This window comes from Opisthorchis viverrini (genome assembly GCF_000715545.1).
Source record: "Opisthorchis viverrini unplaced genomic scaffold opera_v5_235, whole genome shotgun sequence".
In the NCBI taxonomy this organism is placed as follows: Eukaryota; Metazoa; Platyhelminthes; class Trematoda; order Opisthorchiida; family Opisthorchiidae; genus Opisthorchis; species Opisthorchis viverrini.
In genome coordinates this window covers 268,177-287,335 of record NW_008751887.1, presented here as the reverse complement: position 1 = coordinate 287,335, position 19,159 = coordinate 268,177, and the positions used below count along the sequence as shown (strand labels likewise).

The 19,159-nt window shown below is 41.6% G+C and overlaps 2 protein-coding genes across 2 annotated transcripts in view; one reads left to right on the top strand and one right to left on the bottom strand.

The window, feature by feature from the left end:
* Positions 1 to 10,368, top strand: part of T265_08667 (hypothetical protein) — a gene marked incomplete at both ends in the record, with an annotated part of 11,568 nt that extends 1,200 nt beyond the window's left edge. Inside the window, 2 exons of the mRNA XM_009174538.1 lie at positions 3,129 to 3,532; positions 10,122 to 10,368. Coding sequence (XP_009172802.1) covers positions 3,129 to 3,532; positions 10,122 to 10,368 — 651 coding nt within the window. The remainder of the gene's footprint in view (positions 1 to 3,128; positions 3,533 to 10,121) is intronic.
* T265_08668 (hypothetical protein) overlaps positions 1 to 19,159 on the bottom strand; it is a gene marked incomplete at both ends in the record, with an annotated part of 92,274 nt that overhangs the window by 18,655 nt on the left and 54,460 nt on the right. The window contains 2 exons of the mRNA XM_009174539.1: positions 10,184 to 10,328; positions 17,540 to 17,653. Coding sequence (XP_009172803.1) covers positions 10,184 to 10,328; positions 17,540 to 17,653 — 259 coding nt within the window. The remainder of the gene's footprint in view (positions 1 to 10,183; positions 10,329 to 17,539; positions 17,654 to 19,159) is intronic.

Sequence of the window (19,159 nt, the reverse complement as noted above, 5' to 3'; positions counted from 1 at the left end):
CTATCTATCTGTTTATCTATCTATCTATCTATCTATCTATCAGCACATGTATTTACCTGTCATTCGCTACCTGTCTGCCCATCTACATATGTATCGGTCTGCTCAGATATGGGATTGCACAACTAACTGAATTCATTGTCCTATGAGAGATTGCTAGGCCAATAAGATAATTTAGGACGGTCACACTTCGCTTAGTCTTCAGGGGCGTGCCAAGTATAAATCCATTGTGCCAAGGCTGTCACGTTCAAATTCAATCACATATCATGACAGCACCGTTCCGAAGTAGATGCATCAACCGCTGTATCGCTCAAATAAGCAGAACGAGACGAAAATGCGACACCCTGACAACAAACAATAACTGCCAAAACGGATGGTGATGGAAGTTTTCGGGATTTCTGCGGTAAGCCATGGATAAGCCTTACACATTTGCTATTTAGCGACTCATAAGTAAGGTGATTAGTAAAGAAAACGAATTAGACTTGCAAGACATCTAAAAGGCGTCGCGATTTCCATAATGGTTTTGATTGTTTGATGACTGAAAATCAGTGGAACAAATGTGGACTTTTACTGTCATTTTGGCTGAGCGAGAGCAGAAAGCGTTGGAGTAATTGATAATCTACGATAAAATGTGGATCAAGAGGATAACATTGGCACAGCGTTGTCATAACCAGGGCATTAACTGGCCACTAAATAAACACCCTACTGGGTTTTAAAAATAATGCCTATGATCTGTTAGAATTCTTTGGGTTGGTGAACGGACCGCCGTTGATAAGATATCTCAAATGGCGACAAAATTCAGTATGTTCTCGACTTGTTGCAACATGTGTATTTCCTGTCAATTCTGTCTTTTTATAAAGCGGACTGACAGATAGCTTCATTTTGTTTGAGCAGACATATGACTGATTGTTGCTTCTCTATGGATGTACATGAGTGGTTGTTAAGTATTCTCAGTATGGTTGAAGATTTCACCCATTAAATTTCTAGCATCTAAAAGTGAGGTTCTTAGGCGAGTGATTTGCTTGGGCTGTATTGTGTTGAACTTCAAAAGTTTCTCTTTTGAGCAAGTCACCACCCACTGCGCTTCGTTAATATCAGAATGCTAACTCAAGTCGATCACTTCGTTCCAGACCCTCCAGGCAAATAAGTTTCACACAACTGATGTAATACCAAAAAAACCTGGTGCAAAAACCTAATTCCAGCTAATACGTGATATCATGCGGTTTGACTTGGTAATTCGAAGGCAGCATAACAACCCAGGAACCGTTCTCGCTCCTCCAGCTTAACCATTTTGGATTTACTGGCTTTGGTGGTTCCTAGCTTAAAGGCTTTGGCCACACGTTTGCGCACTGCCAAATGAGAAACACCGCAACTGGATTCGATCACTTATATCCTCTGCAGTGGTAGTGACTAGGCTCCATAGTTTCCAACTTGTCAGTGTTGGAAATGGACATTCTGGTTGGTCTATTTAACATCGCACAGCATAAAACTATGAAAAGACGAGAAACCTCAAGGCTCGCAGTATGCATCCGTCATAAATCATTTTGCGCCTTCGAATCTCCCTCGGCTGGCCTGAAAATACTTCTGAAAAACTCGGCTTCTTGACGTGCACGTTGAACACAAGTGAACAGCAAATTCTTGCATACGTCAATGCATTAGCCACAATACTAACAATCTTTAGTTATCCAACTATGCACCCTTAACGATGTCAACACTGTTGACGGACCAGTCCGTTTTGGACACCGAGCATTCACATTACCGTTAGATCGATTTGATATTACGCATATATGGTTATGATAATGCACTGACTACGATATTGCGACTGCCAATGATAAGCTGAATTCAGATTTTACTGGATACCCTCCTCGTCCAATCTTGTTCAATTCTTCGCCCCTTTAAATGCATCATCGGTTGATATTTCGCCCCTTGGTGAAACCAGTCGATGCAGCCGTTTCATGCCTATTGGGAAAGAGCCTTTGGGCACCTCATTAGACTCCACAGAATTCCGAACCTGGCTAGTCATTTGAACAGTTAATTGCTCAGCTAGCATCGACTGATGAACAGTCTGAATAACATTCAGTTGGGCAGAGTACGCACCAGACATCTTTCAATCAGTGGATTCACATCGTATGGCCATCTGCTGACTGGCTCCTTGAACGACAAAAAATTATGGTATTCTAACAAGGAAGCATCAGTTTTGGACACTGATTTTGCCTCGTCCCTTATTATCATCATTATTCGTGTGAAATGACATCAGTTTGAGCCAGCAAGAACATATCAATTCGTATAAAAATAGCTATGCTTAGGAAAAACTCAGCTTTGTGTGGTGAGTCGCCCAAAAATATGGCAAACTAGCCACAAGCTGTGAAATTAAGTGTAGAACGCTTCTATATCTAAATCAATCCTTCCACAGTGGCAAAGTTAATCAGGTTTCATAGTTTTATGGTTTCACTAAACAAACAGCGCAGATGAATCCGTATAGGTTCCGATACCTTGCAGCTGAGCAGCATCACTCCAAACTAGGCAGGTAAAAAATATTTATGTCGAATTATGCTGTAGATCTTCAGGGCCAGTCCACCGTTGCGTGTTATCAGGCCGAAACGAATAATATGCCAACATAATATCCTTCAAGGTTTAGCTAGTGTACTAAACTAGAGGCCCTTGACAAACGTTAGAAAGTTATTGTACGATCTCAGCCAAGTAAAAGTAGTCGTACAGATAAGCAACTGGACAGTGTCGTTTGCAACAGAAGCTTAAAAAATTTCGGGCTTGGAGTGGCGGAAGGACTGAGGCTATCACGGATGTTCACAGATTGGAAAAACTCATGTTCTGAAATTTAGTCTACTGTTCGGATAATGTTACGGCTTCATGGGACATCTCAGTAGGCGGGGAATACAGAGCGTGTGTTTAAACAGACAGGGAAGTCTATATCGTGATATTTCCGAATTTTTTGCACTACACAATCCTCCTTTCTCTTTATACAAACTTATATGCATGCACCTGCAATATCGATACACTATCTTGGGTTCCTCCTAGAGGGTAAGTTGTAAATTAAAGAGTTTTTATCATTGGTAAGTCTAGTCGTAATTTTAAGTAAAACTGCGATCGACGCATTCCCTATTGACGCTCAGGACAAAAGAAGCTTTGCTTTGGCCCCCTACCAAAGAAAGAACACGGAGCGACGATTGAAATCTGCGGTTCTGTGTATAACCGGCTTTTCTACAACCGACAGGGAAACTTCCAGAATAGACTCATCCACCCCGGTGTCCTCAACCACATCTACCATATCCCAGTTCCAAGATACAGCTCGTCCGCTCAGTTCTTCGGTGCATCGGGCAGAGTCTCTATTTGAGAAGCCAGTTTGGGAACATCCAGCACTGAAAGAAATCAAAGAAGACGATTATCTGGAAATCGGCTGTGCGGAAGAATCAATAACAACAATGAACCCTCTTGTCAAGTCAAAAGATAGCTACGAAAAAGCTCTTAAAGTTTATGGTTGGAGAATGGAAGTTCCAAGAGATCCGCTTTACTTAAAGTAAGTGGTTTTTGTAATTTTATGGAAGCAATACTTCCCAATGAAGCCCCTTCTAGTGTCCGAAATTTGACTTGTTAAAATCGAGTCAGATTCAAAACAATAATAGTTTACAATTACAGTTGTTCTTCATTGCAAAACGGTTTAGATTGCATTTCATACGAATGCACGAAATTCACCATAGGTGCATTTGTTTTAATGAATAACGATCAGTGAGTTACACTAAGCAGCAAAATAAGTTGACTTCATCAAGGCGTCCAACAGGGTCCAAGCCGAATCTCTTGTTTATGAGCTCCTTTATTATATTAGAGAAGTTTTAGCAAATTAATGAGTAGCTTTCTCTTTGATAAAATAATGACGAGAAATATACTTGTTTGCAAATCAATTTGGTTTTCACGAGACACAAATGAATCTCTCGTTTAGGATATTCTTTCTTTTATGAAAATATCGTGGCCTGTGTGCAGCACATTTAGTGCGAAGCATCATAAACGAGAGACTCAGCTGAGTCTTTCGTGAAAACCAAATTGATTTGCAAATCAGTGTGTTTCTCGAAAACAGTCCAATTTGGGTTCAAGCAGAACATAAGATTGACGGAAACTCGGGGACTGCGCCAACCTGATGAGCCCCAAGAAGGGCGAAACCGGTCGTGGGATGTCGAGGAATTTTCAGCAACCTTGTGAGTAGTTCCCTTAGTGAAACTAATAAAACTGTTTTCGAGAAATACACTCATCTGCAAATCAATTTGGTTTTCACCGGAGACTCAACTGAATCTCTCGTTTATGATGATAATAAAACTTGTTTTTTCTTCAGCAAGTTATTTTCAGTAAGCTTCCCGGGTTTATTCAATCAACACAGATTTTCTTCCGGCCAAATTCAACCTAACAGAGTATCGACCTGCAGAAACGACACGTCACTTAATGGAAGCGCACGTCGGCTTCGTCACCAGTTGTGTGACTCTCACATCTCATAAGCAAAAATAATATATCAGTTGGTATTGTGTCAAAGTATTAGTTGCCAGAGTGAGTTTGGGGGTTGTTGATCGCGTAGCCTGTGTGCCTGTTCACCGAACTTGGCAATAGACTTGCAAATATTTCGTCACGTGCGCAGTTGGGTGGGTATTTTCTCTTCGTCTGCGCGCCTTTATATGGCCTTTGAATATAACTCGCTATTTCCGAATTTCCCAATCAGGTTGAGAGATAACAGATAAGCTGTAAAGGCTATATACTGGCAGGGAGGAAGCACACATTCAACCGTGCATTGATGACGCTTCCTTTTTATTGTGAAAAAACGCTTGCAAGTCAGTTTCTAAGCCCAGCGAACGGATCAACAGCCACCTGATCAGAAGCCAACTAAAAAACAGTGCACCCAGCTAAGACGGACAGTGAACTTTGAAAACTAAAAAAGATGGACGAAGTTGGCTCAATCAAAACGCTAACAGGGATAGGCTAACAAAAGTGGACTAACGTTACTCAGTCAAGACACAGCCCTACCAGAACCGGAGGACAACTGTGTGCGATTGAACCAAATCTGTTGCTCAAACACAAAAATTTATCCCATTTCCATGGCGTCCTTAATGAATTGAGAATTTGTGTCCGCCGGTTACCTGGTGGAATTTTCGGCCCTCAATAAACCAAGCAAATTCTAACAGATTCTTGTATGAACCCTTGAGTAGGGTAAATTAGCAGTAACCTGTATGCAGCCTGTGAAAGCTGGCAAAACTGGGTGACAGTATGATAATGAGAACATGATAAAATAAAGGAGATTTCTAGGCTGCTTTAACATTCGGTTTGCCAGAATTATTGTTCTGTAGGCCTAACTGTGGTCAGATTGCGGTTCCATATCGAACAAAGATCAGATTCTAGCTGTTTGATAGAAGCACGCTTGGCTCAGTATAGATTCCGCGCTCCGTAACCAGTGAAAGCTTCAGAAGCACCCGATCTGCTTCGAGAAGCCAGGGACTTCGCAACTCTGTGAGTAATCATCTCGCTTCTTCAGCGTAAGTGTATATCGTTATAGTGTTTGCTCTTCTACGTCATTGCACTTGTCATCTACGATACCCTCCAAGACTACGCATAGGCATTTCATCGTTGTGATGTACATAAAATTAGGTTGCGAATTCTGACGACGATTTCAACGTTCAGCTGTTTTCTACTTTAATCAAGGAGCCTGGCACACCGGGCGACTCTTCAGTCCAGTCCATCTTTAAAACGACCTTTTCCGCTCAGGTTACTGAGTACTTACTGACCATTCGAGTGCTAATTTTGTCGGAGTCCACGTCGCAGCTAAGTATCAATTGGACACACCGCCGCCAACGCCTCTTTCTAACTTGCTAACATTGAATCCTGCTCACGTGTATTCGATCTTCCGTCCAAATAAACCGATGGTCACTGAGGACACTAGCCATATAGTTGTCGAGGCTAAGGTTGGTTCAGTAACCTAGCGCCCAGAAATGCTAACTGAAAATCCCGAGTCCTTGGAAGTCAGTTTATGGATATTCAAGTTCTACAACTCAGCTTAAGCAACCAAGCTAGCCATGGTTGCAGGATACCTGAGATTAGTTCACGTCTATGCTCGGAAGGTCAGTACAACTGTGAGGCATTTCGAAGTACATGAATACACTTTAACTTTAGACCGCATATATTAGATACCTCTGTACCACATATCTTCAGAAGAATTAGTGCAGTTGTGTGTTATGACGAGAAATCATGGTCAAAAGTGCAATCTGTCGGTCGACCATAGCGATTGATAGATATTTTGGTGGGATTCAGTGACCTTAACTGAAAAGTACAATTCGTCTGACATAGCAATTCGCATAATTGCTTTGGTAAAGTGATCTGAGGAAATAGACGAACAGATATATCTTCAAATCCTCCCAAGAACGGGTATCTCACTCACAAGTTTACAATAACGGGGGACGACTTAGGTGCACTTTCATGGCATTTTATCACACCCGGTATCAGTAATGCAGTGATAGTTTCTTCACGTGCAGACTCACTCACATACCTCTGAAATCAATTCCCTGTATTCAACAGATGTAACGTCATAATAATAGGTGGCTAAAAAAACAATGAGTCCCCGCCAAATGATCGTTGGTATTGTCTCAACTTTACCGATGGAAACAGGTTCATCCCAACCAGGACAGAATTATTCACTGAAATGTATTGCCGTGATGTTCTGTCGCGTGGAACCCGATGAATGAAGTCAAACAAGAATATTGGACAATGATATGGGAGTGAAAAACAAACGACACATCGGTATGGGCTGATTCCATTTCCAGACATCCAGTCTAGTCAAAAACTGCCATGATAATTAATAATAATGACTAGAGAACAAATACTTGCATGCAAACTATCTATAGGTGGGGGGTAAGATGAGAGCAGTGGGGTAGGTATTCCAGTGGTGGGTGACATTCATGAATAGTTGACGGGACGAAGGTCACACTCTGGTGGAGATGGACTTTACCCACATTTCAGACGCTGATTCTACCACAATGTAGCTTGCTTCCAGGCTATTTATATTTTGTAGTACTGAAACTTCACAAACTGTTGTAACTAACAAAATAGTTGATGGGACGAAGGTCACAGTCTGGTGGAGATGGACTTTACCTACACTTTAGACGCTGATTCTACCAAAATGTAGCTTGCTTCCAGGCTATTCATATTTTGTAGTACTGAAACTTCACAAACTGTTGTAACAAAATGCAAGGAGATTAGTACAAGTCATATATTTCTTTCTCATTTGTCAATGAAGAATGTATGGTTAAAAAGCTGTTAAGCATCTATCTTGGTAAAGTCTTTTATTACCATTTACATCTGACTTATGGCTGTGGTGAGTGACTTGATTTGCTTCGATTTCCTGCGCAATTTTGTGGAAATCTGCGCCACAGTTTTACAGTTCCTATTTGGTCCTTTAATGTGAGGACAGATGAATGGCCTGACAGGCCAGAATAAAGAATAATTCAGTGATCAAGATGCAAACTGCCTTACCGAAAGGTCCGTGGTTTGAACCCAAGCTTTGCGTTTCGACTGCTCTTATCTAGGCTTCCATAACCTGTTGGGACCTCGGGCCTCGTGCTTCGTTCGGGTAGCACGGCAGCTAGCCATCGAAGTGATATTATTGTCACCACTATTGATGTTTAGTTCAACTCCCTTTTCTTCTATAGTTTCGTAACTAGTCTTAATCATGAAGCAAACGGCATCCAACAATTAAATTCCTAACAAGTTATTATATTCAATTTCGTCATAACAGAAGAAAACGGAAACGGGAAACTAGTACACCGTCTGAACACACTGTGTACTGTTTCCAGGGCACCATTTTTCCCAAACACTCCATTTTCCCTTCATATAGGGAGCAATAAAGGTGTTTTGCTGGCACAGCCAATTGCTTGCGTGCCCCTAGTTGATTCCAAAACAATTGGTGGCTGAAGGAAGTTTTCAGATAATTGAACGAACCTAGACAGCATATCATTCAATGTTTGTGACAATTTTAAATTCATGATATTTTGAAAATTCGTCTTCAAAGGTCCTATATAAAAAGTGAGGTGTTGATTGGGACAAATTATGAACTCTGACTCTGGTTTTCCGTGTATTCTTACGTCATGGAGAGTAAACAGCTCCAACAGTAAAGAAACTTGCCGATGTCTGTCAGTGTACCTACTCCAAAAAGATGTCGCCCATGACAGCATACCCCTAAGAATCAAACTGAATCATTCTGCCCTAAGATTTATTAACACTGCGAGAGTTAGTCTGTTGTGCAGATGCCATCAATAGCATAATATCATTACCTTGGCTACGCAAATCAGGAGACGGTCACGTGCATCCGCTCACTGACTACTGACTTAGACGTCACATCAGTACTATCAAGCCACCGGTGTACTCTTCAGTGGGTCAGCCCATACTGTATCTAATGTCAAATGTAGTCACCTAGGTCCCATAATATCACATAATTATACCCGCATGAAATTCCATCATAGTGTGCTCAAGATACAGTTGTTGAGCAGCGGTTATTCAGGTTCACTTTTTCTGTTCAAAAACGTGAGTTGCGGCGTATCAATCATGTCTTGTTGTCCAAATAGGATCGAAATCCAGGGTAGAAATCAGGCAGATAGTTTTGAAGTACTGGATTGCGTACAGAATTTCGCTTAGGGATTCAAACCCACGGACGGAAGTGTTGGTAGAGTCTTCATTTTTCACCGTTTTTGTTGCATGAATGTTTGCCTCATTAGATGAAGATGAAACACGAGCGCTGTTAAATTCATCCTACCAATCAGCTGGCGACAGTCAGATGACTTTTCTGTCACTGGTTCTCCTCGGTGACATTAGTAAGTTAGGTTGCTTACAAATAATTAAGAAATTTCAGATTTATTCGACCTCCTAAGTTCCAACGTCTGTAGCAGCTATATGCATAAAATCTAAGAGTACACACCTCAGTGTGTTTGCCAATTATGAGAGGACGCGTCAAAGAGCATACCTTATGACCACACTTCAATAGAGCACGCTTTTCGAGGATAGTACTGTATGTATCTGGGGTGTAGGTCAAACACTTGCTAGTAAGATTCTCCGGTCCATTTTTTTTCGCGAAATTTTGCCCTTAACGTCACCCGAAGGTCTATGCAATATGATTGTAGTCGCCAGCAATCCATATTTGCCCATTGTTCCAAACGATTTTAGGTTCAAAGTGCCTCAGATGTCATCTACTCATGCAGATAACGTGGAATGGAAGATTACCTGGATATACTTTAGGCATCCAATGGGTCAAGCCCCAAATGTACGCCAAGGTATCTTGATAAATGAGGTAGTTGAACACCGATCAATTTGATTCATAGGATGTTCTTCTAAGTGGTTTTTATCAGGTAGTCCAGTTTAACATACTCAAAGTGCCGTCAAGCTAATTCTTGTTATTGGTCAAGGTCAAGTGGGCGGCCTCGAAAGGTTTAGTGGTAGGCAAGTGCGATGCGTTTGACAAATTTGCTGCGAACGTCTCCTTGTCAATTAAGGTAACGCTACGGATACGTATTTTTTAAGCAAAGCAGAGCTGTGCGACGCATTGATGGCTTCACTTCGATCGGTGACAAATCGTCTGCAACAAGGTTCGTAGTCCCGCCAAACTATTCGAACACAAACTTGACCAACTGAGCTATCAACACTTAGTTCCAAATGAAAGAATTTGCTGACGTAAGCCGCTGTTTGTGGGAATATTGTTGAACGGAGCACAACAGGGTAATTTTTAGCGCCTAAATTCGCCTAACATACATGAAAACTCAGCGCACGGCATTTTTGGTCTATTGCATCCGAACGCATGCGGTCACACTAACGTTCCGCCTCAGCAGATGACCACGAATACCAAGTTACCTGCATCTTAGCACGGCGCCGAAAGCGTCAGCGTGATGGTGTTGCTGAGATCAGGTATAAAAGATGGCTTAGCTGAATAAGTGATAATCGCTTAGTTTCCTGTGTTAGTCCCAAGTCAGCACTGAATCGAAGACCTGGTTTAGTTCAAATACGTAAAGTTTAGGAAAAATTCAGTTTAAACATTATTCACTTCGGTGATCAAGTTGAGTTTCACAGCCAAAGTAACTTCTCGTGGATTTCAGAAAACCGTATCTTCCCAAGCGACGGTCATACTCTGTGGACATTTCTTTAGAACCCAGCTTACCACTCCCACCGAAAATGCGTGTGTCCAAGGCAGAGACGTTTTTCCAACCAACAGTCAAAATCATGCCTCTGTCATTCACAGTCAGCCCGGACTTCTCATCGGAGGCATTTGTTGCCAAACAGAATGATTTGCGTCGCAGCGGGAACTGGAATTATGGAACGCGACGTTATGCTTTTCTTTACTGATGATGTTTTAATCTATCATGTCGTTGAATGTTCTAATTACACAGATACTATGTAATGTTTTTCTCATCTCATACAAAATGTGTCGCTGATGGAAATCATATCATGAGTTCTAACAGTGAACTTCCACTTCTCCAAACAAATCAATACTCCTAGTGAAACACGCAAGAATGCAAAGTAAAAGCACTGGTTTTGGTTTGACTTGGTAATCATGAATATCCATGCTAGGCGAGACCGGATTTTGCCGAATTACGATTGATTTCCTTTTTCTAGCAATAGTGACTGAGTTTGGACATTTTCAAACCAGTCATGATGGGCCAGTTCTGAAGCTTACTTATCGAATGGCAGTCCATTTGCTTATTTACATTCTGTTTGCGCAAAAGACAATATTGTTTCAAGTGTTCATTGTGGTAAAAGTGTAAGTCTGCTCAGAGAGCTTCATATTACAATATGAACCAAAGTGACCTGCCATATGCTGATCGTCATGAGTTGACTTACAAAGGAGTACTAGGTCTTGGTTTCAGAAGAGCTTGGTAAACAATCGGTGGTTTTTATTTGGGCACAAAAAGCGTCATCAGGCCAAGTGATCTAGGTCACCTAATAGGCCAGACAGACGGGGAACCAATCAGTAAGTCCTCTTCGGATTATCACACTGGATCATTGTCGGCTAGTGTGGTTGCCAAAATCTTGAATTGATTGGTTGGGGGGAGTTTCAAATTAGTTCCAATCGCTTTTTTTTCTTAATCTTCCACTTCAGGGCGATTTAACTGATGATTCACCTTGGGTACAGCTGTCAGATTTTCCCTGGTCTTTGTGGGATTGTGGGTGCTCCGACAATTTAGTTTGAGGGGGTTGAGGTCAAGTGGATTTCAGATGATGACCACTCTTACTTCCGATAACCGCACACCAACACGTGCTACTTCGAGTTACCCAAGACCGTTCTCCACACGCTAGCCAGTTTCACTTCTTCCAATCTGTTAACGCCGGGATGCTTGTCGATTTCTACCGCCTCGGTGATCAGTCTATGTGACGTGGACCGTAGTCTTCGCCTCAAAACCTCAACATTTTCCAAGTCTATTCTGTGTCCCATGTCCAGTGCTTCCCCCCTCTGGAAAGCTACTAGCCGTGTTTAGAATTCTTTGAATTACCACCGATGTCCCTGGTTTATATGGAATGACCGCGGTCCCGATCTATTCCCTGTTGAGTTTCGCTACCGGTACGAATACCCTTCGCAAATAAGGCCCAATCAAACTAGCTGGATATCCACTACCCCGAAGTTTGTTCTTTGCTTCAGTTCGGGTCGCCGCCTGGTCAGCTTCTTCTGTGCACAGGGCCCTTACACGCCTAAACAATGATGACGCAATGCTGGCGAATACCGACTTCGGATGGGCAGATGAGTAGTTCAAAACTGTCTCAGTGTCGGTTGGCTTCTCGTACACTGTGGTCTTTAGTTTCCACCCGACCTTATCTGTTGCCCGAATAAAAACTACCGACCGTTTACCGAGCTCTTCTGAAACAATGACTTCTCAATCGGTTCCACACCTTTTCCAAGAGTACTATGTCTCTTTGCAGACTATCTCAACAAATGTAAAGCAACCTCAAAAGCCTCTTGGATTTCTGTGCTCTTACTGGAACTCGTGATTTAACTGATGCTTCCTGATCAGGCAGCCTTATCAAACCGTGTCAGGAGGTTAACATAGCCTGGGATTAATTGTCCGACTCGTTAAGCATATTATCTAACGTGAACATGTCCACATGTTTGGAGACTCGCCATGCATACTATATATCAGTAGAATAAATCCCGGGAGAGCTAGAAAAATAGAACAATGTGGAACTAAAATATAAGACAGATTCATTTCCGAAGCCTCCTTTTAATTGTGAACTAATCAGAGAACAGGCCATCAGAACATTGCCGATATGGAAACGAACTGGAAAAATCCACCTAACCTCAATCATTTGAACTTATTTTAAGTGGGTTGTAATTTTTTCACAATTGGTCATAACTCTTCGTGTGAACCGTGGCCAGAAAAGAACTGTTGACAGTATTCCACAGCTCTTGGCTATTACCATCATAATCAGTAGCATAGTCGTAGGTCTAGCACACACTGAACCCGTCAGATTTGTGCGCACGCTTTACCATTGGTTTTTGCTTTTCTCGATGCTTCCTTCAGGCGATGCCTCACACAACACCTGGTAGAGAAACTATTCAACGGGAAGGTAACTATCTTAGATTACAATAAGGGGCTTATGTATCTTCGAAGTGCTGCCTGCTGACCTAGCTATACCCTTTCCAACGAGTAACTTCAAACAGTGGATTGAAACTGAGAACGTCTGGTTTATCAGTGACACAATTTTGGGGGCCGATCTAGCAGGAGCTACTTCTGACCATGTGCTCGTTTTCGGAATTGTCTGGCTAGAATATTTTGGCATTCTGAAGAGCCATTGATATTCCACACTCTCGTGTATTTGAAAGTACGTAACATTTGACAAACTTCATCTCAAGATGTCCTGGTTGCCGTGTTCTGGTTGCGGCCTAATGCAGTACATTCACTTAAAGGAGACCATCAAGAACGAGGGATTTGGGTGGTTTCACTTGAGTTTATTTTGAGGGAATGACAGCATTTTTCGAAATCTGTCCAATTTGGGTTCAAGTAGAACATATGGTTGATGGAGCCCCGGAGTCTGTGATTACCCGATCAGCTCCAGGGTTGGCAAAACCAGACGTTGAGTAATGTTCAGAGAGTTGGCTCGGAGAGACAAAAACTGTTTTAATTAAGAAGCATCAACATGAAAAACTGAATTAACCAGAGAAGTAGACAGTATTTCACTGGTTGATCTGGCACGCCTGAAGTCAGCAACATACTTAAACATACTGACAAGCGAAGCCTCATTGTCGGAAAACTCTCTTGAGAAGCGAAGAAACCATACCATTCATACCATCAGTGAAGATCGAATTTGTCAAATGTTATATTTTTATGCAATCATATTTCAAATATAGGGTCAAACCGTAGAGGTCGATATAGCCTCAAGAGAATTGACTCCGGAAATGCTCTTCGTGAAAACATTGTAGGCAACTTGCATGATTTGGTTTCATTGGCTGGAAAAAAATTTGCTGTTGATGCTTGGGTTAGGTTGTTCACAGTTGAATTCTTAACAGGACAGTTCAACACCGCATTATATGGTCTAGTCACATGACCAGCAAACTTGCCGGCTTCGACACAACTGATTTGGCTTCCAAAGGTGGGGTTTGTTGCCGAATACTCGAGTGCCGGCAACAACAGACCTATTAGCTTGGAGTAACCACATTCGGTGGAAGTAGCCCAGGTATTATGAACAAAGAAAACATTCCTGGTGAGCAGAAGGAATGGCAGTATTCCCACACATAGCCTTCTCAAGCCTTCGTCTCTTCTTTCCTTTAAAGAGAAGGAATGACCGAATCGTAATTTCTCCACTTTCAGGGAAAAAGTAGTGTCCAACCATTACGAGGAGTTCTTAATCATTCAGTTCGGGAACAAGTGATGTACAGCTAAAGCTTGGAAACAGGTCAGAGAGGTTTGTCTACGGTTTGGCACGATAGGGCCAATGCATAACAGCTGACCGTGGGACAACCTCGAGATAACTCAGTGCTGAAGGGATGCAATACAGAATGGAAAGTATGTGACTCCTGGCCAGTACTGCCTTTTCGAGTGCACTTGTCTCGAAAAATCTGGATGTGTCGTTTTTCGAGTGTTATATTCGGGAAGGTTGGCAGTTTTGAACTGGAAAGTTACTAGAATGGGGCGAATTGACTATATTGTAAAATGACTGACCTGCACAAAGAAGTGACTGAAATGCTACCACAATTTGAGTCACACAGTTAGAGAAACCGTCTAGTTGCGAGTAGTTTGAACTTGAATTTGGGTCTTTATCAGCCCCGCTAAGGTACTAATGATCGAGCCTGATCATTTAGACTTATTCGTTGAAGAGCTTTTACAGTAAAGTTGTAGTAGAAAATCGAAATATCAGTCACAAAAGATAGATCCCCTTCACTGTTGACAAGTCACTGCTATAAACTTCCAGTATAACTGTAAACCAGTTTTTAGGTAATCTTTGGATCTTTTATAAGGATAACAGACCAAGTAGAAGAAACGAATGAACAAACATTTTGATATTGAGTGCCTGCTCCTTATATTTCTACCGCCAGCAAAACCATGATATTTGACAATCATGGGTATACTAAAAGGAAGTATTTTAGAAATCAGAGGTTAGTCCGCAGAGATGTAACATATCGTTGGACTTCCGAGACCCACAGGCATACGAACCTGTACATTTCATTTGGTTTGTCGTCTGTCGGATGAACAGAAAGGCCATTCGAATTATTTTACTGCTGTCAGAAACACAATTCAAACTGAAGTGGTAGACAGTGTTTTTGCGGTTGTTGTGAGGATTTTGTTGATAGAAATTATGTGGATCTTGGTGATTCAGTTGAAAGTGTGTACACAATGACCACGAACGGCGAACGAGCATCTTTTATGTTACTCAATTATTACACGTAGCTAAAATTAAAGACAATTTTGGACAACGTCAGGCAAAAGGCCGTCTCAAAAGAGACTAATAAAACAATCAAATTCACCGTAACTGACTATCATAAACAAGTGAGAATGTTAAACTTACTGAAGGTTTAAATTGATACATTACGTAACTGTGCTAGTCCTTTAATTTGTTGCTTGTTGTGGACATGGAGTCTCGGAAGATGTATCTCCCTAAATTCATCCAAGTGCTTTATGGTTCAGCCACATTACTTACCAAGGAAAAATGGTAGAATAATAGAACATAACCTGTAGTCTAACTCCGATTAGTGAAAATTTCTCATTTATAGCATCTGTCAACTCAACTGATTGTGAAATAGTTGATCGGGGGTGAACAATCGATTTCTCCAATGTATATGTCATCGGTTCATCAAATATTTTAGCTGACTAGAAGTTATAAGCCAACCTAAGATTTGCATAACTTCCGAAATCGATACATTATCTCTAATAAAAATTACAAAAGAGGAGAAGAGTTTTTAAAACTTCATCTATTGGAAGGGAAGAACTTGGGTCATCATTTTTGTGAGGCAAATCGCGAACATCCTATTGAGTGCAAGTACTACTAGTAGATGCAATTGAAAAACAAGAAAATCATAAAGTCTTGAGTTTCCTGTTCGGTCTCGGCATCTCCACTACTACAGCCCAAGTAGGACAACAGCATCTAAAGATTCCCGGTAGTTATGTTATAATTTATCTGAAACCTAACTTTCTACGGACCTGAGCTGCTGAGTACGACAGTTTTGATCTCACACTGTCTTCAACATTCATGGTAGATTCAGATCGGTGAACGATTCTGTTGTTCGGTGCAACATCTTTAAGCCAATCGCGATCTCTCATGTTTTGAACGGAATACCTTCTTACAAAGAAAACCGCGCCTTTTGTTGGAAGAAGCATTACCAAAGCGTGGAGTTGCCTCCTTGCTTATGGTAGAATCTCTTAATTGAGGGACGTTTCACCGAAGAATTATATCCGAAAACAGCTTGTGCACAGTACCATCTTGAGAGTTTCTCAAGAGGATTAAGTTTGCTCATAAATGAAACATTTTCACGCATCAAACGTGGATATGGTGCCCTGGATGCATAAGCTCATTCCTCCAAAATTTTCTGCCTTGGTTACCCGTATTTTATCAAGTAGCAAAGGAACATAAGCTAGTTCGGATTGAAAGCATTTGTACTACTGCTACAGACCCCTTAAAAATGGTGGCATATCTAGGTGCTTTTTCGCCGTTATTCCAAGGCTATTTATTTGATTATTTGTAGGTCCTTATCTGGTTTAGGTTTAGCAAAACACTGTGCATTTTGCGTCCAAAGCATAGGCCAAATGCGACGATGACAAGCCAGTGTGTTAGCAAAGCGATTGTGCGGTATTGTCAATCTGAAACTGCCTCAAACCTGGGTGAAAACCGTGAGCTGTTTTGAAACTGCCGGCGGTGCGACTAAGGTAAAGTACACAGGGACAATACAATGAGCAATAAAACCAGTGAATTGGTACAACCGGAATCTAAGAAAGCGGGACAAAAGCTCAAATTAGAAAGGTACTATATTACTTGCAAATAAAGGGCGACGGTTTAAGTCATTGCCCGAACCTCTAAGGCTCGCGTCACATTTGCGCAAAAGTTGCATAATTCTGAATCTCGAAGGACGCGTGTGCCATGTTATGGTATGGCCTGTTCTGCAGTGAGACGTGTTCATTCCCAACAGCGGAGTCGAGGCTCTTTCAGGAACTTGATAACCATTACCTCCATGGCTTGTGAGAGCTGATATTGGGGAATTCGCAACGAGGCAATCGAAAAACGGGTTTTTGGCTGTGTAACGGTCACTTCAGTCGAAATATGTGTGTAGCGCCAAATGATATGGTGGTTTGGTGTTGCGCACACCAAATTATCGTTTTCCGAAGACTTCATTCCCCGTACCGAAAATCTAAGCTCTGCATGCGGAAACGTAAGCGATTTTTGACCTGACAGAATGATACAAAAGAGTGCGAAAAGTCCTGGTCCTCTATGTTTTGAATGACTTTTTCGTTCCAGGCCACATTTCGCCACAATGGTTGGTTTGGCTTCCCGTGGATGTGAGCGAGAATTTTGAGTCCTCAAAGTGACGAGCTTTATAGTGGTAGACAATGTTTGTAATGATTCGTAGACTACTGAAACCGAACAGAGACTGTTTACAGTGAGCTGGCTACGCGTTATGTTTGACTGTTACTTGACACGGAACCAAATAAAGCGGATATATTGAAGTTTTGTCGTTTACTTGGGTGCGATCGCAAAATCGGGAGTTTTTAGATAATGGTGCAACGATGATACTACTAGTTGTTGAGGCATGTGAGTTGCATGTTTTCTCGTAAATCCGGTTTGCATCTCTTGAAATTTATTACAGAATTTGTGGAGTCTCTTTGTAGCTTTTGCTTGGATTTGAGCAACAGTCAATGAATATCCAGGAAAGTTCAGGAAGGCACGTTGAAAGAGAGGATAGAGATGCAGTTTTTGTAATAGATAGTTTTTTGTAATAGATAACTCCCCAGCGAAGGCCTTCTTCCTTTCAATGGTAGCGTTTAAAAGTGAGAGTAAGAGCAGTGTATGAGTGAGATGCAATCAAGTCAACGCTAACCGTAGCTGTTGGTTCTGTGCGATTCTTTCTCCTAGACCACTCATAGCTTTGTTCATAGGACTCGGATTTCTCGTTGAAGTGACACTCACGTTTAACTTGTCTGGCTTTCAGATGCTAAAATTAAGCTAAGGTAAACAAGAAGCGTCGTTAACGCTCACATATGAAAAATTCATGTTTCAGTCGGCTACCCCGCAGTTAGTAGTACGAGTGTTGTGTTTGGGCCGGTAAACGTCATACTCTAGTACAATTACCGGATTGAGTCTCTTATGGACAACGCGATTCACAAGCAGTGCAAATAGGACTAGTGTTTAATGAAAGCACGTTGAGCTAAATGCACCCTCGATCAACTCCTAGCCGCGACGAAGTCCTACTGACATTTTCGGAGGTTTTGGAGGTTTTCAACCACCAAGCTGATAAGCAATGTTTGCATATACATATATATATATATATATATATATATATATAATTCAGCATTGTGCACATGAAAGTGACTGGCATGTTCATACAGGAGTTTGAACCGATAATTGGCGGGCCGCTTTATTGGATTTGTTGGCTGTAGGTCTTTTTGAGGATGTGTTGTGTATAACAGTGTAGTGTGAACTAGTGCAAGCATACCAAAGCAGGTCCATTTAAGGTTACAGTAGATCGTTACTAAACCAGGCTGCCTTGGAAACTCCTCTTGGCTTGGTAAACTTTACTGTCGCTGGTAAACTAGATCGATGGGCACTTGGTACAGTACGATAATCGCTTCAACACGTGTTTATGGAAGGCAAGCTGATGGCAAATGAGCATGAAAATTCAACAATAACGATTATGGATATCCAGCTAAGGCGAAGATGGCTAAATTATCTAGATATCCGGGTTCATCTCGAGGCATCTTTTGAAGAATTTATGAAATTGGCTTTTATACTTCGTAGCACAGATTGACATGTTGTGCTCTATACTGTGTTTCTTATTGCATTTTGCCACGGTATGGTCTCAGGTAGAAAGTTCATCTAGACGGAATGATTCGAAATCTCAAAACGAATAGGGCTGAAATGATGAATCTAAGCTTGTGACGCGAATACGCGCACTTTCTGTGTGTTGATTCTGGCAACTCAGAAAAACAAAGCTTCAGACTTGATGGATAAATTTACTCGAAGCGGTGATTAACCAAACAGCAAGAGGAAATCGTCCACCTAGTTTCACCTGCATTTCGTTGGTGAGCTGTTGCGGTATACGTTTTCGGTGAATAGTCCTCATTCCTCTTGGCTGTTTTCGTCCAGTTTTTAATGACGTTTGCCAAGCTGGTGAAATCTACCCCTAACCAAATGGCGGAAATTTCCAAGAAAACGTCCGTTTCTCACGAACTCTGTGGCAAGAAATAACTCCAGTGCTGAAGTTTTTTGAATGAATTAACTCCTGTCCTATGGTGGATCGCGCAGCATGTAAAAAAAGACGCTCAAAGTCCAATTATGACTAATACATTGACTCATTCTTCTGGTGTATTTTCATGTGCTTACGGTATTGTAATGAGAGTGAACTGCAATTTTAAGTGCTTCCGATGACCTGAATGCTCTTTTAAGAACACCATTGCTGGAACAAGCAAATTCAATTAAGTGTGATTGCATATGATTTTGA